This window comes from Barbus barbus (genome assembly GCF_936440315.1).
Source record: "Barbus barbus genome assembly, chromosome: 41".
NCBI classification, from domain to species: domain Eukaryota; kingdom Metazoa; phylum Chordata; class Actinopteri; order Cypriniformes; family Cyprinidae; genus Barbus; species Barbus barbus.
Window position 1 is genome coordinate 13,784,472 of NC_136719.1, and position 24,969 is coordinate 13,809,440.

The 24,969-nt window shown below is 37.6% G+C and overlaps 1 protein-coding gene across 1 annotated transcript; it reads left to right on the plus strand.

Annotated features, from left to right (window-relative positions):
• The first annotated feature begins 159 nt into the window (after positions 1–159).
• LOC306860201 (kelch-like protein 17) lies at positions 160–23,631 on the plus strand. Its single transcript, XM_079401772.1, has 12 exons — positions 160–356; positions 5,584–5,845; positions 8,790–8,911; positions 13,716–13,937; positions 17,959–18,075; positions 18,259–18,472; positions 18,555–18,699; positions 19,624–19,791; positions 19,944–20,032; positions 20,169–20,242; positions 20,345–20,526; positions 21,296–23,631. The coding sequence occupies exons 2-12, from the start codon at positions 5,632–5,634 to the stop codon at positions 21,522–21,524; spliced, it is 1,776 nt and encodes a 591-aa protein (XP_079257898.1). The 5' UTR covers positions 160–356; positions 5,584–5,631; the 3' UTR covers positions 21,525–23,631.
• Positions 23,632–24,969: the final 1,338 nt, after the last annotated feature.

The following is a 24,969-nucleotide window of genomic DNA, read 5'->3' on the forward strand; positions in this document are numbered from 1 at the left end:
GACATGTAAACTTCACTCACAAAATAACTCACTAAATATCTAAAACCCACCGATACAGGTCACAAAGTTTGGTAGACAAAGCAGACACACTTGCACCGTTGTTACAACAAAGCCCAGACACATTTGTTGTGGGCGTGACATATTCAACAGAATATTAACATTTTTAGTAATGCCGATCAGAGCTGAGACAGACGTCTGTTTTGATGCGACATGTGATGTAGCGTGTTAACTAATCATGCACGGCTAAATAAATCACTACATGCATCAAAATTAATCATCATCGCACTCGGACAAAACTGGAGAGAGCGCTACACAGAAAGAAACGAGTCTTGTCAATCAGACACAGACGACGGCAGGTGAGTTTAGATTCTGATCTCATCCAGACCGAACTCAAACAGCTGACAAAAAAAGCAACATTTATTTAGTTATCATTTGTTTTAAAAATATGCTTTTGAAAATATACGTCATGCAAACACATGCTAATCGTGTCAAAGCCGCAGTGTTATGATATTTCTCGGTGGTATTGTTGTGATCTTCATGTTTAAAGCTCATGCATTGCTGAAGATTAATAAAGCGTTTGAAATGTTTATGAGGGCTGAATGAAGCTTTTCATTTCTGTCAGTGCTACTGATCTCTGTGTCTGCACTGTATCCCCTTTGAACAAAGAAAATATGAGATCAGCTGAGCGATTCTTATTATACTGCTATATAATGCAACACGTTCCTCTATTGTATGGTTTTACGTGTAAGTATTGTATATACGTGGACAGCAGACATTTATGTCCTATACATGCACAATGAGCATTAGCAATTTCCCATTCGTGAACGAATCGTTGTTTTGAGTCCACATTTGGAATCTTTTCAATGAATCGGTTCAACCGTAATGACAAACCCATTCTGAACGATTCGAATCCCACTTATTAGTTTCCTCTTTTTTTAGGACATGTCGGAATGAACTGGAAAGATTAATTACATTTGTTAAGCATTCAATTTTTTTTTTTATTAAATTAAAGAGAAAACGCATTCATAAAATCAAAAAAAAAAAAAAAGTAATTAACGACAATTTGTGCCAACATATGGTTTACTTGGAATATTCAAAGCATGTAATATGAATATTAGGGACCTTGTGTAAACCTGTTGAATTCATGACGTAAAATAATTGCTGAATTATTTAAGAACCGGTTCTTTGAAACGAACTGTTAGAAGGAGCCGATTCGCGAAAAGGATTCGGACTTTCCATCACTAGCTAACTGAAGTTAAGGAGGTATGATTAAAGAATTGTGTTGCAGCTTTTAAAGATTGTAGAGGGGGTGTTATCAAATTGCTCGACGACACCTTCTTTAGTTCTGTTTGGATGTAAGCAGTTTTAACAGAGCATAATTTAAGAGCCAAATAATTAGAAAAACAAACATCCAGCGCGACCTTAAAAAAAGACGTCAGCCTCCAGCACTCATGCGGCTTTCATTTACGTCAACAACACACAAGCTCCCAAACTGAGGCTTTATGCATTTTTCATATGGACTCTTAATACTCAACCGCTGCAATCTAGGATTCAATCCAAAATATTCTTCATAAAGCAGAGAAACGAAACTAAAGGAAAGGGCGTCCATCAGTTCAGGTAGTGCTGGTTATACTCAGTGTTATTGTGCTGCATGACTTGTGTAGAGCAGAGGAGGAGGGGAGAGATGCTCTGTCTGGATGGCACACTGTGTGCTGAGTCAGATTTAATGATTCTGGGGATGTTTGTAGGGATTGTCTTTAGCTGTACAGTAAACTCTGGAACAGCTTGTCTAGAATGTAGGAAGAAAAGTGCAATTTTTATATTTATTGTATAATAATTTCTGTTAAATACCAGTTGCTACTATTGTAAAATCTTAAAATGAGTATACTTTCTTTTTCTAACAGTGTACGAAGCTTTCAAAAACGTTGTCATATTATTATAGTTATATATTTATTTTATTACTCGTTTGTTTTAATTTCACACAGAACAGTAGGCTACAGTACACTTTTATTCTAGTAGGTCTTACTATGGTTACAATGAGGGCTGGAATCCCCCTGGTCGAAAAAAAGACAAAAAGCATCCCCTTTGGATTATCAATTTTGTGTATTAAGTAAAACTTATCATGCACATGAAATGTTAAAATTCTCTACTTATGCATCATTTACGAACTCAATAACGGCGATTGGCCAATCAGAACTTTTGAAGTTCTTTAAAAAGAAGACAACAGAAGGAATGATTTTTCCTTGATTAGAATTTAAAGAATTTCTCCTGACATAATGTATGTTTAACTGAGAGAGGATAAGAGAGCTGACATCCAACTTTGAAAAAAACAAAACCAAAAAAACACGTCTTGAGTCCAAAAAGCATTCACTTGCCAATGAATCCCATTAGAATACTGTTTGAATGCCCTTATAATTCCAGTAATGAAACAAAAAATACCAATGTATGAGTTTTTACGTTTTTATATTCATTGCACAAGCAATGTACTTTTCTGTATATCAGCACATGTGCGCGAGGCCGCGAGCACAATGTGCTATTAGGTTTATACAACAGTGCATAGCAACACCTGTTTCATTCCGTAAATGAATCCAGTGAGCCAGTGATTCCATTCAGAGGGTCTCACTTGTTTCGTTTCTATTGAATCAGCCGTTTTGAACGAATCGTTTGATATGAATGATTCAGTAAGTCATTTATTAAAACAGGGACTTGCTTCCACCTACTGGCGGTTTTATTGTCATATTTATTTATCCATGACCAGGTGCCAGCACAAAAACACATTCCGCAAAATATTGTTTAATTATCAGTATTGACCAAAATTCAAGGCCCCAGAAAAAAACAAAAAACAAACTTATAAATAATAGTTCATTTAATAAGGGTAATTCTTCATTAAATAGAAACATTTTTTTTTTAAAATGAGACCAATTTTGTAATCATTGTGTAAAATTAGCCACAGGACCACTACCTCCGTCACCCGCCATCGACCACACCATCCCCCCTGAATTTTTTTTGCAATTCGACCACTGGTTGCAATGGTCATTTTTAGTTAAGGGAGTTTAGTTTTAATGGAGTATCTTTTGATAAATGCATCATTACCTGAAACGAACCATCATAATACAACTTCTATTCAACAGCAATACTGGAGTATCAATTTGTTACTGTTTTGAAGGGCCTCACAGAGGCATCTATAGAAACCCTATCCTGAGTGTCTACCAAACTACAACAAAAATATTGTCAACAGTTTAATCTCTTCTGCATGTTTAAACAGTTTAATAGTGACCTCCGGTTTCAGACCGCAGTGTTTGCTTTGTATAACCAAAGAATTTATACATCTGAAACCCCACAGCCATTTTGTGGGCAGCCACACGACTGCTGGCTGTAATACTGAGCCTATGACTCCATGCACTTTCCATGCTCTTTCACCTGTCGGCTGTTATTTAGAGTAACATGAGTAATGCTTTGGAATTGGAGTGATATTGTTAGGAAAACAGTGCCTTTTATTCATTCTATTCATCAAAACATCCCATTGCTGGATGCTTTATTAGATTAAAAAAAACAAAAAAAAAACAGTATCTACCTCAACACTAATATAGAAGAAGTGGCACTTTGCAATCCCACCTTTGTCAACTGGATTGCTATTTATCACCCTCCTTTAAAATGTCTCATGCAGCTCCATCCCACTCAAAGTGATGTGTATGACAGATACCAGCACATGCTACCGTGGGCACCTTGGTTTCTATAGTGATGCTTTTGACGGAGAATTGAATGCGTGCAGCTGGCTGGCCAACTCATCACGACGTGTCCTGGTCCAACCTTTCCATACCACTGGTCCTTTCAGCTGGATCACAGTTTCATTTTGATAATCAACCAGCCAGTTTATTTATTCAGTGAGTGTGCCGGAGTCTTTGTGCAAGAGAGACGAAATTTAAAAAGCTTTCAATGCCTCAGGCCAGTGAGAAAAGGCCACTGACTATTGAGGAGCAAACCATATGTAGCTATAAGATGTAAAATGAGTGGGAATATGTGAAGTGATCATTTTCATGATATTTAATGCTTGAGCGCTTCAGCCTTTCTTCTCCCATTAAGATTCTGGTACTCGTGGTTTAAAATGCCTTGAAGCAACCGTTATGCTGTATGGAAAGGAAATGTGAACCAAGAAAGCACAAATTAAGATGGATTTACAGCCTGGCAAATAACTCAGATTGTTAGAGAGGTTATGCACAGACATTAAATATGTCTAACAGCTAATTAATAATTATTTTTAGCTTGAATTAAAGTTCTTAAAAACCCTTGTAAAATCATTTTTATTTCCTTGACTTAGTCTCGAATTATTTCCTATTGAAAAACATTTCTTATTTATTTTCTCCATAGAAGAATTTATTTTATGAATGATTAAAGACCTACTGTCAGTGAGGTTGTTAATAAATGGTATATGATTATATGCTCTCATCCACAATGTTTCATGGGACTATTAGGCCTGTCACGATAACAACTTTTTGTTGTGTGATTATATTGCCCCAGAAATAATTGCGATAAACCATATTATTGTCATTTTATGCCAATGAATATATAATCATAATGTAACAGCATAATAATGCAAGAAGGCCTACACACTTCCAAATGGCAACAAACTTTTAATTTTTAAGAATGTTTAGATAATGGAAATTAAGTATCAAAATATTAGATACCTTAAAAAACTTAAATACTAAATAAACTTTTTCTAACAAAAAGTGCAAAGTAACAAGTAAAAAAAAGAAAACTGCACAAAGAACTTGTATGGAGATTTTTCCATCTACAGATTTTTCCCTGACCTTCTTTTCTCTGTAAATGAAGGGTGCACACTATTGCTGAAAAACACAATCACTACTTAGCAGTCAGATGTCCGCATGCACAAAGGCACAGATCCCTAAACAAGACCATATCTGCAGATGAAACTTTTTTTTTTTTTTTTTTTTTTTTTTTGTAGAAGCATGTTTTAAATTTGAACTAGCAAAAGACACAGGCGCAAGTGGAATGTACAAAACATGGTGACATGAATTTTTAAGTAAATATAATGGCCGATATATTGCGTCACCAAAAATTATTGAGGTCATGTACATATATTGTCGATATAAGTCTATATATTGATTATTGCGACAGGCCTAGGGACTATAGTTGTGTAGGGAAGTACACAGTCTTGTACCTTTTGTGGGTTTTTTTATTTAGTTTTTTTTTGTCTGATTTTAAAAATATATTTTTGCTGCAAATTACATTTTTGCAATATTACATGGTTTTGGTTCATTGCTTATAGACCATTACAATCCATATAGGGAAAAAACTTAAAGAACCAAGGCCACTGAAAAAGTAGTTTGCATTGTTACATTCGATTAGGGGGTGGGGCATTGTCAGTTTTAGAGAGCATTTGATTGGATCAAAAATCTGAATAGTGCAGGAGGAGTCATCATCAATACTTGTGTGTAGATTTCAAATGTGTATATTTGTTAAAAAAAATATATTGTCAACTTCTAGTGCATTCGCATATAGACAAACTTAAAGCCACAAAACTCTATGCTCGGTTTCATAGGGTGTGATTCTGTCTTCCTTTAGTGTCTTAGAGTGAGGCCCAGGCTCCAGCAGGCCTCGGTGAGCTCCGGCATGATGGAGGGGGGTATGCAGCTGTTGAACCGGGATGGCCACAGCATCTCGCACAACTCCAAGCGCCACTATCATGACTCCTTTGTGTCTATGAACCGCATGCGGCAGCGTGGCCTGCTCTGTGACATCGTGCTCCATGTGGCCAACAAGGAGATCAAGGCACACAAGGTGGTGCTGGCCTCCTGCAGTCCATACTTCCATGCCATGTTTACAAGTATGTCTTATTCTATGTTACTATAAGTCTATTTTTAAAGCATATAGTTATTAAATATAATTTTTGCGATATTTTTAGAGCATGCTTACATTTAGATGATTTCAAAACTAACATGCACGAACAAAAAAACAATCTTGACTTCACATAGTCTTTAAGGTGTATTGTGTGCCGTTTAGTTCTGATGTGTACATTACCTCAGTTTCCTTTTCAAGCCTTTCCTTCCTTCCTGCCGTTTGTCATCACCTAATGTTTTTTGCATGCTTTATTCTCTTCCCTGTCCTGGTCTCAGGTCAGCAGGTGCCTGGTTTTTCCTATTGCTCGTGTGTCCCGCTGCATCTCAGACTAGAGTGTGATGGTGGTATGAATCAGAACAGTGTGGGCTCTTCAGAGCCATGACTATTCTGAACTTACCATACACTAGATCTACTAACAACGCACTGATGTAAACTGCATTATACATATCAAAACTTAAATTGCTTAACACCACAACCTCTGGACTAATTTGTTCTCACACTGAGTTTTCTGCATGTCTCTTATAGGGAATGCTGTTTTTTACATTTTCTCTAAATGTTTGCCAACAGTATGATGAAAAGTAATATCTTATTAGAAATAAATAAGTAGTTATTATTGTGTATTTAAAACACAAAAGTAGATCACTTTCATTTCATAAAATGACATATGCTTTATTAGTCAATGGGAAATATGAAAAAGGTGTTTGTGCAAACAGTACAGATTTTGTCTAAAAAGTTAGAAAATAGAATTTAAGCGATCTAGCAATTTGATTGTGTGAAATGTTAATTTAACATCAATTTGGTCATAAATCTCAAGAAGTATTACTTTAGGATTAATTGTATACAATTATAGTGTTTATTAATACAGTGGGGGAAATTTTTTTTTAATTTGATCCCCTGCTTATTTTTGTACATTTGCCCACTGACAAAGAAATGATCAGTCTATAATTTTAATGGTAGGTTTATTTGAACAGTGAGAGACAAAAAATCCAGAAAACACATTTCAAAAAAGTTATAAATTGATTTGCATTTTAATGAGTCAAATAAATATTTGATACCCTATCAATCAGCAAGATTTTTGGCTCCCAGGTGTCTTTTATACAGGTAAGGAGCTGAGATTAGGAGCACTCTCTTAAAGGGGGTGCTCCTAATCTCAGTTTGTTACCTGCATAAAAGACAACCTGTCCACAGAAGCAAAGATTCCAAACTCTCCACCATGGCCAAGACCAAAGAGCTGTCCAAGAATGTCAGGGACAAGATTGTAGACCTACACAAGGCTGGAATGGGCTACAAGACCATCGCCAAGCAGCTTGGTGAGAAGGTGACAACAGATGGTGCGATTTGTTCGCAAATGGAAGAGAAACAAAATAACTGTCAATCTCCCTCGTACTGGGACTCCATGCAAGATCTCACCTCGTGAAGTTTCAGTGATCATGAGAACGGTGAGGAATCAGCCCATAACTACACGGGAGGATCTTGTCAATGATCTCAAGGCAGCTGGGATCATAGTCGCCAAGAAAACAATTGGTAACACACTACGCCGTGAAGGACTGAAATCCTGCAGCGCCCGCAATGTCCTCTGCTCAAGAAAGCACATGTACAGGCCCGTCTGAAGTTTGACAATGATTCAGAGGAGAACTGGGTGAAAGTGCTGTGGTCAGATGAGACCAAAATCGAGCTCTCTGGCATCAACTCAACTCGCCGTGTTTGGAGGAGGAGGAATGCTGCCTATAACCCCAAGATCACCATCCCCACCATCAAACACGGAGGTGGAAACATTATGCTTTGAGGGTGTTTTTCTGGTAAGGGGACAGGACAACTGCACCCCATCAAAGGGACGATGGACGGGGCCATGTACCGCCAGGGCACTGAATATGGGTTGTGGATGGGTATTCCAGCATGACAATGACCCAAAACACCCAGCCAAGGCAACAAAGGAGTAGCTCAAGAAGAAGCACATTAAGATCCTGGAGTGGCCTAGCCAGTCTCCAGACCTTAATCCCATAGAAAATCTGTGAAGGGAGCTGAAGGTTCGAGTTGCCAAACATCAGCCTTGAAATCTTAATGACTTGGAGAGGATCTGCAAAGAGGAGTGGGACAAAATCCCTCCTGAGATGTGTGCAAACCTGGTGGCCAACTACAAGAAACGTCTGACCTCTGTGATTGCCAACAAGGGTTTTGCCACCAAGTACTAAGTCATGTTTTGCGAAGGGGTCAAATACTTATTTGACTCATTAAAATGCAAATCAATTTATAACTTTTTTGAAATGCGTTTTTCTGGATTTGTTGTTATTCTCTCTCAGTGTTAAAATAAACCTACCATTAAAATTATAGACTAATAATTTCTTTGTCAGTGGGCAAACGTACAAAATTAGCAGGGGATCAAAAAAAAATTTCCCCCCACTGTATCTATTCATCTAATATTTAGATTTTATTTCAGTTAACAAGACCGATTTAAAAAAAATAGGTATAGTTAACAATAACAACACTGTCTCGAGGTTCGTTCATTCATACAGTGATTTCCGGTGACCGTTGGCAACATATCAAAATCAAGCAAAGTTCATGCAAATGATAAACTGTGGTGACAACCATTGGGAGTACAGAGAGTGATCCACTGTCTGATAACAGTTAAATACAGCAGTCAAGTATGAATGTCTGCTAGCGTCCAGCAGCACAAAGACTCTGAACTCTGATCAGATGTTCAGCCCATTTATGATCAGATTTTCAAAAGCTATTGCCAGTTGAGCAGTACCAATAATTTTAGGGCACCTGCTTTGACAGACAGTTCAGCTACTCTGCGCCCTCTAGAGGCCACTGTATGTGTGAACGGGCCATAACGGTATCATGAAACCCCCCCGGAAACTGCCTAAATCTACCAGTGTTCTGCAAAAGCTTCGGTTTGAGATAAACTGCTGTGTGTTGTGGCTGTGCAGATGAGATGTCGGAGAGCTGTCAGACCCATGTGACCCTGCATGACATTGACCCTCAGGCTCTGGAGCAGCTGGTGCAGTACGCCTACACTGCCGAAATTGTAGTAGGAGAGGGAAATGTGCAGGTACGTCACCTTTAGTGTCTTTTGAAGTGCATTATGTAGATCACGCTCACAATTACTCTGTGTGAGGCTATCCTGTTTGCTTTGTGAGGTACTACCAAGATGGGATGTTCAGACGGTTTGTGCAAACTTACAATTTGCATCTTTGCAAATGAAAGTCTTCTGATACTTGTGCTGTTTAAAAAGAGCAAATGCATACACTAACAGTCAAAAGTTTTTGAACAGTAAGATGTATTTTTTTTTTTTTTTTTTTTTTTTTTTAAAGGGGGTCCTATTATGCTTTTTTCACGTTTTGAATTTTAGTCAGTGTGTAGTGTGTATGTTTGGGCATAAAACGATCTACAAAGTTACAAATCTCAAAGTCCACTCCAAAGGGAACTACAACGAACGGCTCGTTTGGACTACAAAGTTGTTTTCCTGTATTTGTGACATGACAAATTTTAAATCCCGCCTACGGAACTTTGAATGGTCTGCGGGTGGGGAGACCGCTTGGTTGAGCACTGCTTGTTTCAAAATCGAAACCCAGTGCGGGTGTTTTTATATCGCTGTATTTCTGATGGAAACCAACTGTTTTCAGAAAATTTTGGATGTCATTTTCATTTAATCTTGCATATAATGTCTGATAAAGCAGCGTTTGTGAGCGGAGCTCTGTTTTGTGTATAGCGCTACTGGGGAAACCTCGCTCTCTCCTGCTCCAACAGCGCCTCCAGCTGGCAGAGAATTAATGTGCATTATACACTCACTGGCCATTTTATTAGGTACACCTTGCTAGTACCGGGTTGGATCCCCTTTTGCCTTCAGAACTGCCTTAATTCTTCGTGGCATAGATTCAACAAGGTTTTGGAAACATTCCTCAGAGATTTTGGTCCATATTAACATGATAGCATCACACAGTTGCTGCAGATCTGTCGGCTGCACATCCATGATGCGAATCTCCCGTTCCACCACATCCCAAAAGTGCTCTATTGGATTGAGATCTGTTGACTGTGGAGGCCATTTGAGTAAAGTGATCTCATTGTCATGTTCAAGAAACCAGTCTGAGATGATTTGAGCTTTGTGACATGGTGCATTATCCTGCTGGAAGTAGCCATCAGAAGATGGGTACACTGTAGTCATAAAGGGATGGACATGGTCAGCAACAATACTCAGGTAGGCTGTGGCGTTTAAACAATGCTCAATTGGTACTAAGGGGCCCAAGGTGTGCCAAGAAAATATCCCCCACACCGTTACACCACCACCACCAGCCTGAACCGTTGAGACAAGGCAGGATGGAGCCATGCTTTCATCTTCTTTATGCCAAATTCTGACCCTACCATCTGAATGTCGCAGCAGAAATTGAGACTCATCAGACCAGGCAACGTTTTTCCAATCTTCTATTGTCCAATTTTGGTGAGCCTGTGTGAATTGTAGCCTCCGTTTCCTGTTCTTATCTGACAGGAGCGGCACTCGGTGTGGTCTTCTGCTGCTGTAGCCCATCTGCTTCAGGGTTCGACGTGTTGTGCGTTCAGAGATGGCATTCTGCATACCTTGGTTGTAACGAGTGGTTATTTGAGTTACTGTTGCCTTTCTATCATCTCTAACCAGTCTGCCCATTCTCCTCTGACATCAAGGCATTTTCGTCCACACAACTGCCGTTCACTGGATATTTTCTCTTTTTCGTACCATTCTCTGTAAACCCTAGAGATGGTTGTGCGTGAAAATCCCAGTAGATCAGCAGTTTTTGAAATCTCATACCAGCCCGTCTGGCACCAACAACCATTCCACATTCAAAGTCACTTAAATCCCCTTTCGGTTTGAACTTCAGCAAGTCGTCTTCACCACATCTAGATGCCTAAATGAGTTGCTGCCATGTGGTTGGCTGATTAGCAATTTGTGTTACCAAGCAATTGATCAAGGGCCCGTTTCAATAAGGAGGTTCAACCAACTTTTGAGTTTAAACTTGAACTCAGAGTTGACTTACTCTGAGATGGGAAACTCTGTGAGTTTTCGGTTACAAAACAGCTGAACTGAGTTAGTTTACTCAACTCTAAGTAGGTTGACTCTGAGTTAAGCGCGTGCACCATGACTATGAAAAGTCATGATCAGTGGAGTGCCGAAATTACGATTCACCATGGCAACAGCTCCCGCCAAAAAGACGTCAGCGCGCGTACTTCCGTCAATGCGTAACTTTAATTATTAATAACTGCCAATAACTTAACTTTTATAATATCAGAGGTGAAAACTGTAAATTATTGAATTGATATTAATTTTAATGGTATCCCATGGCCACAAAAAAAAAGGAAAAAGACAGAAAAAAGAAACAAGAATGTGGCAGCAACTAAAAATGAAGTATAAAAACACAATTCAATCAAGGTAAAGCTTTAAACATGAAAGGTTCATGGGTGTGGGCTAAATGACTTTACAAACATTTGTCATTAAATATCATTAAATGTCTATTTCAATGCGCTGCAGCTTTTTCCACACAGTCTATCACTCTTTTCACATAATTAAATATTCTTTAATTCAACCTGTTACATTTCTTAGAGTAATAAAATTAACTACTGACTTGTCAACAGCAAGAAGGCAGAGGCTCCCAAAAAGGGGGGAGAACCTGCACCTGCACCACTGACAGATGAAGAGGAGATGGTCAAGTATTGGAAGATTTCTAAAATCCAAAAGTAAAAAAAAAAAAAAGAACTTTTGCTTTTGTATTAGGGAATAGAGATGACCAAAAAATTGTGAATAATTTGTTTATATAACAGCTGTGGTGGTGCTTATAGCTTGTAATACCCTTCCATCTGGCATCCTTCCATTCCATAAAGTAATCGGTTTCATTTTCAGAAGGTGTGATGGTGGGGATATGCTTGTCATCAATGCATCCAAGCTTCCACACTGGAAATCCTGAAGGAAATTTGGATTATTGGGTTACTTCCAGACGTCACAGAAAGATGTTTTACACCACTGACCTACAGTCCTGTGAAACCCCTCTTTGGCGGAATTGTGCCCAGGAAAAAATTCTCAGAATGAGTGTGAGAGGGATGCACACTTTCCTTTAGAATCTGTATACAGCGGACTTATAATGTGCTCTACATCTCCGATGTTTTAAAGGGCATTTTTCTTATTTTGCTAATTATCTTCCAATGGGGTAAGAAATTAAAAATATTCTTGTTTCTGTTTGCATTAAGATTATTTTTCTTACCCTATGGCGGACAATTTTACTTGTTTTATGTAAAATGCACTTAAAAGGAAAATCCCACAGGAAACAAGACTAAATATAGACAATTTTTCATATAATGCATATTAAGAATTTTTATATTTGTACTTGAAGTAAGACAAAAATACTAAGTAAGAAAATATTTGGCAGCGTCAGTGAATGAATAAGGTATTTAAACTTCGCTAACAAAATAAACTCTGGGTTTACCAAAGAAAACCTGCTCCTGACCAGGTTAGGTTCACAGAGTAAGTTACTACGGTAACTGACTCTGAGTATAAGTTACCTCTCTTTCAGAAACGGGCTTGACTTACCCTGCTTTCTCGGGTTTGACAAACCTCCCATTTTGAAACGGAAAACCCAGAATTTCCCTCATTTCAGGGTTAACATACTCAGAGTTTTTTCTGAAACGGGCCCCAGGTGTACCTAATAAAGTGGCCGGTGAGTGTATATGCGGCCACAAATAGTGTAAGTCTGTGGGACTATGGTATTAATAAATTCAATTGTATAACAGTTTCAGTGCAATCCATGTTAGAATTAAAGAACAATAAACATAATGCATATTACCATTGCACTTCTAGTCAATGTAGTTACTTTTAAGCTGTTGTTGACATCCTATCTAAAACCTGATTTAGCCCAAAAAAAAACAACAACAATAACGTTACCACTTTAATATGTCTTGCAATATTCGTGCGTGCAAAGGTTCTGCGCGATCCTCTTGTTCAATATTCTCCAGGTCTGAATTGATATGGCAATATTGACGAACTTGCTGTTTTGGCAAGGGGCGGGGCAATACTGAAACGCCTTCTAAGCTGTTCGCCAATCACAATGCACTGGGACAGCTAACCAATCACAACACATTTTGTTTTTCGGAAGGCAGGCCTTCGTCAAACCCGGAACTAATCGAGCCGTTTGTGTCAGGCTGGGGAGAAAGGTATTATAATAATGTAAATTATGTGAAAAATAATGCGATTTTCGAACCACCAAGCATGAGAGAATGTTCTAGTACACCCCCAAAACAAAATTAAGAGTTTGTAAAAGAGCATAATGGGACCCCTTTAAATAAGTCTATCCTGCTCATCAAGCATTTATGCATTCATTTATTATTATTATTATTATTGTTGAAAATAGCTGAGTATAATTTTCATATTTCTTTGATGAATACAAAGTTCAGAAGAAGAGCATTTATCCGAGATAGAAATCTTCAGTAACATTATAAACGTCTTTATCGTCACTTTTGATCAATTTAATTCTGATCCTTGCTAAAGAAAAGTATTAATTTCTATAATTTCATTAACAAAAAATTAAAAAGTATACTGACTCCAATCTTTTGAATGGTATAGTGTATAATATTACAAAAGCTTTTTATTTCAGATAAATGCTGATCTTTGGATCTTTCTATTCATCAAATAATCCTGAATTTTTTTTATCAACTGTTTTAAATATTGATAATGTTAATCATAAAAAAATGTTTCGTGAACAGCAAATAAGCATATTAGAATGATTTCTGAAGGATTATGTAACACTGAAGACTGGCGTAATGATGCTGAAAAATTAAATAAATAAACGAATGAATAAATAAATGTTTAACTTAAATCTTGTCTATACCTTTGGCAGACCCTGTTGCCTGCAGCTAGTCTCCTGCAGCTCAACGGAGTGAGAGATGCCTGCTGCAAATTCCTTCTCAGCCAGCTGGACCCCTCAAACTGCCTGGGCATCCGTGGTTTTGCAGACACTCACTCCTGCAGCGACCTTCTCAAGTCGGCCCATAAGTACGTCCTGCAGCACTTTGTAGAGGTATCGAAGACTGAGGAGTTTATGCTGCTACCTCTAAAACAGGTGAGCCATCTGCTTTGGGACAGTAATGTAGTTAAATGCATAGTTCACACACAAAAAAAAAATCGTTGGCATTTTTTTTGTTATTATATTTTTATTAGATTTATTATTTTTACAAATATTTTTACTTAGCTCCAATTTTTTCCAGTTTTAGTATTTCAGTACTTATGTGCTTAAAATTATTTATTTTAGTCTAATTTTAAGTTAAGTTTAGGTTTTACTTTTTATATGTAATATTTATAATATAAACAAAGACTATATTTAATTTTTTATTTTTAACTACTGAAATTTAGTTAACAACCTGACCACTCTTTCGTATAATAAATGTGAAGCAGGACTGGGGCTGTTAAGCTCCGAAAGAAAAACAAAACAACACACACAATTGATTTGTGTGAGGAATTGAATTTCCCAGGGTAATCAGAAATTCCAACTTAATTATTGACGAAGAAACTCTGATCCTAGAGGGTATTCAAGAATAGAATTATTCAGGATGTAAAAAGAGGGGTGTAAAGTGTACCATGATTAAATGATGAATGGAGAGCGCTGGGGAGCTGAGCCATAACAATCCTTGGAGGAAAAATGGTTTTGGCTACGGATGTCTAATTATATATATGTCACTGACACCACTTCCTGTCACATTGGCCTTGAGCTTTTTAAAAACAGAATCTCTTGATCCTCTCTCCTCCTCCCTGTCGCCTGGAAAGTCTTGATTCTTTTGACTTGGTCTGAGGGAAAAAGAAATACTATTCTGTACTATTTTGACCTTCAGAACAGGAAGTCTGGTCACATCCTGGCTTTTAAAACACCCCTCACCCTCTTTAAAAAAAGAAAAAAAACCTCCCAAAGTCTGGAGAAAGCTGTCAGATAGAATTTCCATTCATTTCAATGTCAGTTGCTCAGCTGGCGCAGTGTCTCTCGGAATTATGTGGTTCAAATTCTCCCATCTTGTCTCACAGGCGCTCTGGGAACAGAAGTTTTTAATCCTCAGAGCTGTGAAAGCCATGTGACCAAAAACTGACGGGAAAGGCGGCAGAAAAGGAAATTCATTAATATCCCTATATAACATCTTAAAATAGATACTACAAGTTTGGGGTTTGTTTTGTTTGTTTGTTTCTATTTGAAATAGAAATATTTTGTAACATTATAAAAACAAACCCCAAACATTTGAATTGTTGTATATTAACAACATGAATTTTCTTTTGAATTTTTTTATTCATCTAGGAATCCTGAAAAACATTAAAGTTTTCAACATTAAAAGCATTAATAATCAGTTTCTTGAACATTGCACCAAATCATCATATTAAAATGACTTCTGAAGGATCATGTGACACTGACGATTGGAGTAATGGCTGCTGAAATTTCAGCTTTGCCATCACAGGAATAAAAGACATTTTAAAAAATGTTAATATATAAAACAGTTAGTTTAAATTGTAATATTTAGCATTGTACATATTGCTCGAAAAAATGTATTCAGTCAGCATACACAGGAACATGCCTGTGAAAGCAGAGAGATGTTTTGGCCCCAGATAATGTGTGATCCTGGACCACAAAACCAGTCTTAAGTGTCAATTTTTCAAAATTGAGATTTATACATAATCTGAAAGGTGAATAAATACGTTTTCCATTGATGTATGGTTTGTTAGGATCGGACAATATTTGGCCGAGATACAACTATTTAAAAACCTGGAATCTGAGGGTGCAAAAAAAATTAAATATTGAGAAAATCGCCTTTAAAGTTGTCCAAATGAAGTCCTTAGCAATGCATATTACTAATCAAAAATGAAGTTTTGATATATTTATGGTAAGAAATTTACAAAATATCTTCATGGAACATGATCTTAATATTCTAATGATTTTTGGTCGATAATAAATCGATAATTTTGACCCATATGTTGTATTTTTGGCTATTGCTACAAATATACCCCAGCGACTGAAGACTGGTTTTGTGGTCCAGGGTCACATAGTTATAGCATCTATCAGCAGAGGCTAACTGGACCATGCTAATCAGCCAAACCTTGACCTCTTCTTCGACTCGCTAAAGCTAAAATGTCAGAAAGCATTGCCCCACGGTGACACTGATATAAGTGCTCTCTGCGTCAGCACCTTCAATACAGTGTCAATCATCTGCTCAAATACACAGCGAAAACAGCACGTCAGTGAGAAGCTGAGACAGCTAATCAGCAGAAAGCAGCTCCTGCTCTCATACCACACTAATTTCATCAGCCCTAATCCGCTGTCTTCGCAGAAAAGCATCTTTTGAATAAATGGAGTACTGCTGGTATTAGTATCTCTGTGCTTTGAAAGGTTGCGTAATTTTATGAAATCCCCCTGCTGTTTAGACACTGATTGGAGCGAACCATTAGGAAGAGGTTGCCATTAGGATGACATAGGCTGCCGTTCTCTCTCTCTCTCTCTCTCTGATTCTCTCTCACTCTTAACAGCTGTTGCAGGCTGGAGGCTCCCATTGGCCCCGTATTTAACCCAGAAGACCTGGGAAATGCTTTTAGCCATGTTAACTGTGACCTCTGCCCCAAATAAACAAACAGTCTGTGACAGGAACATTACAGAGGCTGTTGTAGTGCTTTTGCAAGCGTAGATTAGATGATAGTGTAATGGTAAGCTAAAGCCTTATATCACAACACAATTGTGCAATGTTTGCATCACTAACAGCAGCAAATGGAATTGGAAAAACAGTGATAACTGTTTCCCAAACACTTTATCAGCCCCCATCTCCCTGTTTGCCATTGTTCAATCTAAACACTCACTCAGCACTATTGGTTAACCCAGAAGTTGACATGTTAGCATGTTAAAACACAGCAATGTTTTGAAAAGAAGTTTTACTATAACTAAGCTGTTTTTTATACATATTTATACACACACTTTTTTTGCATTTTTTTTTTTTTTTTTTTTTTGCTGTAGTTTAGGGTCAGTATGGTTTTTCTTTTTAAAGAAAATTATTTTTTATTCAACAGGGATGCATTAAATTGATTAAATGTGACAGTAAAGACATTTATAATGTTACAAATTTTTTTATTTCAAATAAATGATAAAGCTGTTATTTGGAACTTTTATTCATCAACGAATACTAAACAAATTGCCACGTTTTACACAACAATATTAAGCAGCTCAACTGTTTTTAACATGAATAACAAGAAATGTTACATTTTGAGCACCAATCAGCATTTTTCAATGATCATGTGACACTGAAGACTGGAATAATGGGTGCTGATAATTTGCATGACAGGAGATTTTAAAAAATCTTGCCGACCTCAAAAAAGTGAATGGTAGTGTGTGTGTATATGTATTTATTTATTTATATATATATAGTTTGTGAAACTTTTTATGATTTCACAAACTTCCTTTCATTTAAGTGACTTTGCAATAACAAAGGTTCCAATGATTTTTTTAAATATTTAAATTGTCTACTGAATAGAGAATTGGTGAAATTATACATGTATAGTCAGTGTTGATCAGTGTAATATTGACTTTAAACTAGTGCTGTCAAACGATTAATCGCGATTAATCGAATCCAAAATAAAAGTTTTTGTTGACATAATATATACTACTGACATAATATGTGTACTGTGTATATTTATTATGTATAGATAAATACAAACACATGCATGTGTATATATAAGAAAGGTGTTATTTATATATTAAATATTTATATAATAAATATATACATGGAATTATTTTCAAAATATATACTGTATGTGTATTTATATATACATAAAAATTAAATACAGTACACATTGTGTAAACAACTTTATTTTTGGATGCGATTAATCGTTTGACAACACTAAACAAACTCTGTTTTTTGACATTCTGTGCAGAACACTATGTGCTGCTCAGACTCAAACTGAGCACATCTGTCCTGTGCAATATATTACATAAGATGTTTAGATGCACTTGACTCAGATTAAAACAGCAACTTGTCTTTTAGTTATGTAAACACTTGAAAACTGAAACCATACCACTCCTTTAGTTTTAAGATCGCTTATGAACACTCTCGTGATTTCTGTAGGTGCTGGATCTGATTTCTAGTGATAACTTGAATGTCCCATCAGAGGAGGAGGTGTACAGGGCTGTGTTGAGCTGGGTCAAGCATGACATTGATGGGCGGAGGCAGCATGTGCCCCGGGTGAGTATGATTCCTGCTGTCAAACTGTGCTTTTAGCAACATCACAGTAAATCATAGGATTAATGCTTATAAAGGATTATGTCTCTGCAAATCGATACTCGTTTTTCTATTCCCTCCCTTTGCTTTCTTTAATCCTTTTTACACACACGTCTTACCGCTCACTCTTTCCTTCCATGTCTTCAGCTGATGAAGTGTGTGCGTCTGCCCCTGCTGACACGAGACTTCCTGATGAGTAATGTGGATACGGAGCTGCTGGTGCGTCACCACTCCGAGTGCAAAGACCTGCTGATCGAGGCACTGAAGTATCACTTGATGCCTGAGCAGAGGGGTGTTCTCAGTAACAGCCGCACACGACCGCGTCGCTGCGAGGGAGCCAGTCCGGTGCTCTTTGCTGTAGGTCTGTAAATCAGGACAAGCGCACATAAAACACACATGCACATGCGTCGGTGGGTTGATTTTAAATTCTAAATGTCTTTCAGGAGGGGGCAGTCTTTTTGCTATTCATGGAGACTGTGAGGCCTATGACACTAGGACAGACCGTTGGCACATGGTTGCATCCATGTCAACACGGCGGGCACGAGTCGGAGTAGCTGCTATTGGAAACAAGCTCTACGCTGTTGGAGGGTACGCAGACCCAAAAGCCTCATCTTTGTTGGATAATCAACTGTTTTTCCTTTTATAACGGCAAACTAAAGTGGTAGAGACCCTTGTATTGCGGACCTTTTAAGTTTTGAGGCATCAATGCGTGCGTCTCACCTGCTTTAGCATAAAAATGGTCAAACTTGGCATTTACCTGTGTGTATATATAATTAGAAAGGTAGGGAAGCCAAATTCTGACAAGGAAAAATGCTTTGGAAAAAGTCGTAATTATCACATTAAAATGTCATGATTATAAAAATAAAAATCTAAATGTCTAAGTTGAGATGAAAGTATAATTATGACAGAAATCAACTCATAATTATGACTTTCTAATCATTTTTAATTTTGTCAAATGACTCTTATTACTTTATCTAATAATTTTGACCGTCATAACTAAGTTTTTGATATAATTTTATTGTTATATTTCCTAAGTTTTACACTATAATTTTAACCCATTCATTCATTTCATAAATATGTAAACAAATGTTTGGTTTAATTTACAAAAGCATGCTTTTTCTTACGTGGCAGAAATGGGCTTCCATAGAAGTTGAAGAGTCTTTAACTTGATACAGCATCTTAAAAATGCAGCACCCATACTGCACAATGCTGACAAAACAGCAAGATGCAACAGAGCAGCCAAAGCCACACATCCAGATTTGATTTATTACATTACAAAAGGAACAGAATGTACAGAAAGCCACAATATTTTTTTAAGATTACCCTGCTGAAGCAATGAAGTTGTTACCTAAGATTAGTTAGGAAATGTGTCAGCTGTTGACTAATGAATTTCTGTGAATGATGACAGTGATGTCTTGTCTTTACTTGCATAATAAAGATGCACTATATACAAAAACACCTGTGAAAGTTCTATTGTTCATCTTCGACTTTCCTTTGCTTTTCCCAATCCAGGTATGATGGCACTTCTGATTTGGCTACAGTAGAGTCGTATGACCCTGTAACCAATGCGTGGCAACCTGAGGTGTCTATGGGAACGAGGAGGAGCTGTTTAGGTGTGGCGGTCCTGCATGGGCTGCTGTATGCAGCAGGAGGATACGATGGTGCTTCTTGTCTCAACAGGTATACTATCTAGACACATGTGAAAAGTAATAATAGAGAAAGTTCTAAAAGATATTTGTATATATTAAAAATAAAAAGTTTTTTATATATATTTATTTAATTTTTTTAAATCTCTTTGGTAAGTCTCTCTCTCTCTTTGATTTTGTCTGCAGTGCGGAGAGGTATGACCCTCTGACCAGTACCTGGACCTCCATCGCTGCCATGAGTACCAGGAGGAGATACGTTAGAGTGGCCACATTAGGTAGAAATATGTAATGCTAATGTACTAATAAATGTAAAGGATTATCATCAGTACAGCTGCAAGCACTTCCTCTATATCTTAAGCAGTTGAAATTGAACAGCAAACATGAACCCGTTTTGCCCATTTCTTCTATTAGATGGCAGTTTGTACGCGGTTGGTGGGTATGACAGTTCCTCACACTTAGCCACGGTAGAAAAGTACGACCCTCAGGTAGGTGACACACATCTCTCTGACATGTTGAAAACATCTCTGGGGTGTGTTTTATGTTTATTCTCCATGGTTAAATAAATAAGGATGTTATTTTATTTTTAGAGCAATGCTTGGACTGCCATTGCCAACATGCTGAGCAGGAGGAGCAGCGCAGGAGTTGCTGTATTGGAGGGCATGCTTTATGTTGCGGGGGGTAATGATGGTACCAGCTGCCTAAATTCAGTGGAACGATATAATCCCAAAACCAACACCTGGGAGGGAGTGGCCCCCATGAACATCCGCAGGTTTGATAGTGACCTTCAAGCGTTTGTTTAAAGGGATGGTTCACCCAAAAATGAAATTTCTGTCATGAATTACTCACCCTCATGTCATTCCAAACCTGTAAGACCTTTGTTCATCTTCGGAACACTAGATATTTTTGATGAAATCCAAGAGCTTTCTGACCTTGTATAGACCGCAACACAACTGCCATATTCAAGGCCCAGAAAGGTATTAAGGACATTGTTAAAATGGTCCATGTGACATCAGTGGTTCAACCGTAATGTTATGAAGCTACGAGAATACTTTTTGTGTGCAAAGAATACAAAAATAATGACTTAATTCAATAATTTCTTCTATTCTGTGTCACAGACATGTGTCAAGGTACTGTCGTGAACAAGCGTCGAAGACTGACACAGAAGAGAAGTAATTGTTGAATTGGCAAAAAGTATTCTCGTAGCTTTATAACATTACAGTTGAACCACTGATGTCACATGGACTATTTGAATGATGTCCTTACTACCTTTCTGGGCCTTGAACATTGTAGTTGCGTTGCTGTCTATGCAGGGTCAGAAAGCTCTTGGATTTCATCAAAACTACTTGTGTAGATTTGTGTTCCGAAGATGAACAAAGGTCTTACGGGTTTGAAATGACATGAGAGAGAGTAATTAATGACAATTTTCATTTTTGGGTGAACTATCCCTTTAAAGGATGTGTTTCACAGAAGAAACTACCCTTTTAAGTGCAAAAAAATAATTCAGTTCCTAATGGACCATCTCTTCTCTTGATCTTCAGGAGTACACATGACCTGGTCGCCATGGATGGCTGGCTATATGCAGTTGGAGGTAATGATGGCAGCTCTAGTCTCAACTCCATAGAAAAGTACAACCCTCGTAGCAACAAATGGGTGGCGGCGTCGTGTATGTTCACGCGCCGCAGCAGTGTGGGAGTCGCTGTTCTGGAGCTCCTCAACTTTCCTCCTCCGTCCTCTCCCACTCTTTCCGTCTCCTCCACAAGTCTTTGACAAAGGGTAAAGACCCGGCTTAGCTCTAGTGGCCTGCCCTGTGTGGCCAAGAAGCGCAACTGCTCAGTTTGAGCATCAGTGTTTTGTGTTCCACAGTGCCCTCCTTCTGCCTGGAGGAACACTGCAACATTCTGCAGATCATGAGGGTAAAAAATGGATGAAAAGAAAACACGCACACACTCTCACACACCTCCACAACACTCATCCTATAAACCCCAGTGCTTGAAAGTGCAAAATAATGTTGCTCTGCCATTTTGCGGTCACTTTGTGTATGATGTATATCTAAATGTATATTTATGTTTACGATTCTTTTTTGAAATAATATATTAAACAAAAAAGAATGATAAACTTTAGGAATGTAGCTCTTGACAGGTTCTGCCACGCATGTTTACAGAAATTTCGTCCTGGCAGAAAATAATATTGTAGTGCTGCTGTGCCACACTAGGTGGTAGTAATGTGCAATGCTGCCCTGTCTCACTACAGATGCGCATGGACATTTAGAAGCAGAAAATTCACACAAAAAGGTGGCTGGATTTTACACTACGTACACCTGAGTGTGTCAGATCATGTTGACAACATAATATATGTTTGACTTATTTTCCTATTTATTTATCAAATTTAATAAACATATGACACTATTTAAGAGATGTTTGAAGGACCACCTCTGACTTAAGAGAGGAAATATAGTTTTAACGTACTAATGGACAGACATACTGCATATCATAGAAGCACTGGTGTTTGGTATGAAATGTGAGAATTGGGAAGAACAGGTATTTAGTGTTTTATCTTACGGACATGCTCGGTTTGTTTTCTACAGTCATGTATTACAAGCCTTTTGAGAGTTTGCGCTCTACACGAGTACAAACTTTATATGACACGTCTATATCACTAACCAGGAGAAATGTCTTTTTTAATAAAGACTATAGCCATACCTAAAACTAGCTGTGACATTAAAGCTGCACTTTTTAATTTCTTGTGTTTTCGAAATTGTGAACGGTGCTCAGAACTCATTCTGATGGGTAACGGGTAATCAGTAACACTGACACTTCAATATCAAGCCCTTCAATGTGAGTAACTCGGCTCCTATATGTTGTATGTCACATTTATTAGTATTTTGTCGCAAGTCTTTAGTTAGTAAACCATGTCATTGTGTACTGCATTTTCGAAACTTTGTTTATTTGCCAGGGCTGTCAGATTTGACAGCTTGATAGATATAGATAGTTGTGATGTCATTGGTAACGGCCACTACCAATGCATCTTACCTCAGATGGGTAGATGAGTGAACTGTGAGTTTTGAGTAATTAGTTTATCTGATGAGAGCACAGATCCCCCCCAAAACAAAGGATAGTTCCCCCAAAATAAGGTTGTTACAAACATGTATGACATTCTTTATTTGGTAGAACACAAAGGAATATATTTAGAAGAATTGTCTGTACAATTTGAAGTAGATGGGAATAAAAGAACAGTTGTATGAGAAAAGAGCAGCTTGGACATTCGGCTAAATATCTTCTTTTTGAAGACGATACGTTTTGAAATGACATAAGGGTGAGTAAATGATTTTCTTTTTTGGGGAACTATACCTTTAAGTCAATCCTGCTCTCTGCCATTTTACGTAGGTTTTAAAATGTAGCATAGTATTATATGATTTCAAAACTTCTGAGAAGTTAGGATTTTGTTTCCTTTTTTAAAGGACTTAATTCAGAGAAACTTGTTTAAGGACAGTATAAGTTTGTGTTTAGGGAGATCAGCGTGCTGTGTGTGTGTGTTTCTGTAGAGGTGAAGCATCCTGCACTTTGACCATACATACATAACACCACAGGACCACAACTCCACAGATAGGAATTACAGTACATGTATATAACCAAATATCCTGAAACTTTGTGCAATGTCAATGTAACTGTGGCTTTCTTTTTCTTTTGTCTTTTTTTTTTTTTTTTTTCTTGGATTGTAACGTTATTGAATGTGTTATTTATATTGTGCTGGTTATGTTTTGCTATATTTAAGAACAAACATGAATTGTTTTGCACTAATGTCAAATGGAGCAATATACTGCTGTATAAAATCAAAACACACAACTGTAAATGAAATAAAGCTGTTTTCAGGTGTAATGCGAGTTTAATCTCATTTGCACAAATACATTGACATGATATTAAAGAAATGGTTCACCCAAAAATAAAGATTCTGTTGCCCTCATGCCATTCCAAACCTGTATGACTTGCTTTCTTCGGCAGAACGCAAAGAAGATATTTTGAAGAATGTTGTAACCAAACAGTTTTGGTGCCCATTGGCAAAAAAAACAAACAATACACCTTTCTCAAAATATCATTTTTCATGTTCCACAGGAGAAAAAAAACTAAATTAAATAATAACACAAGTTTGAAACAACAGTGAGTGAATGATATAATTTTCATTTTTGAACAAACTAATATCAGAAGAAAGTGTAACTAAGTTTATGTATTAGTATTTGTGCAAGTTACATGTTAAAATACTTCATGTAATGGATAAAATTCTGCCATTGTTTACTCACCCTTGTGTGTTATAAAACCTGAATGACTTCAGTGCAAAGTAAAAGGACTCATACCAGAATATTCAAGCTGCTTACAATGAAAGTGAATGGTGACTAAAGCTGTCAAGCAAGATTTATTTAAAACCTCAGTTTGTTCTCACAAATGGTTCCAGGAGTGCATGAGTTGTATGGAGTAGATTAATGTTGCTTATTGTCCGGTCACCATCCACTTACACTGTATGGAAAAGAGCAGCTTGGACATTCTGCTGAACATCTACTTTTTAGCTTGAACATCATAAAGACGACAAGAGGGTGAGTAAATAATGACGAATTGAATGGTGATTTGTCCCTTTAATAAACAAAATGATTTTTGGATTAGACCCTTCAAAGCTGAGCCCATTAGAGTTTTGCTCTCTGACTGATGTAAGCAAACAGCTGAGCACTCTCGCTTTACCCACCGTGACCTCAGCTTCACGGCACGAACACCTGTGCTGTGCGCTTACGCACACGTACAGACACATTTGGGCAGTATATCTGATACCATGTACATTAGCGTTTGCTTTAAGGAGAAGATTCATTTCAGGACTGCAGTATTGTCCTCTGTTATTTTATCTCTGTGTTTGTGTATTCCCCTCGTAGCCGTTTGTTGTTAGGCAGCTCTGTTAATGAGGGTAGGGGGCTGGGGGCTCTGTCGCAAGCCACTGTGCATGTCCCGAGCCCTGAAGCGCACTGATATGAGGGCCCATGATGAGTTTACAGCCTGGAAAGGCAGCTGCAGGCATAGCTGTACAGCAGAGGAGACGCTAAAACGGCCCCAGTGTCTGTCCAGCGGCTACCCAACCTCTGATAGCTTTATTCACCTGAGCTCAGTCTACATAAACAAAAATCCAACCTCATAAATATGCATTTGCGGTTTTGTTTCACATTAGATGCACACTA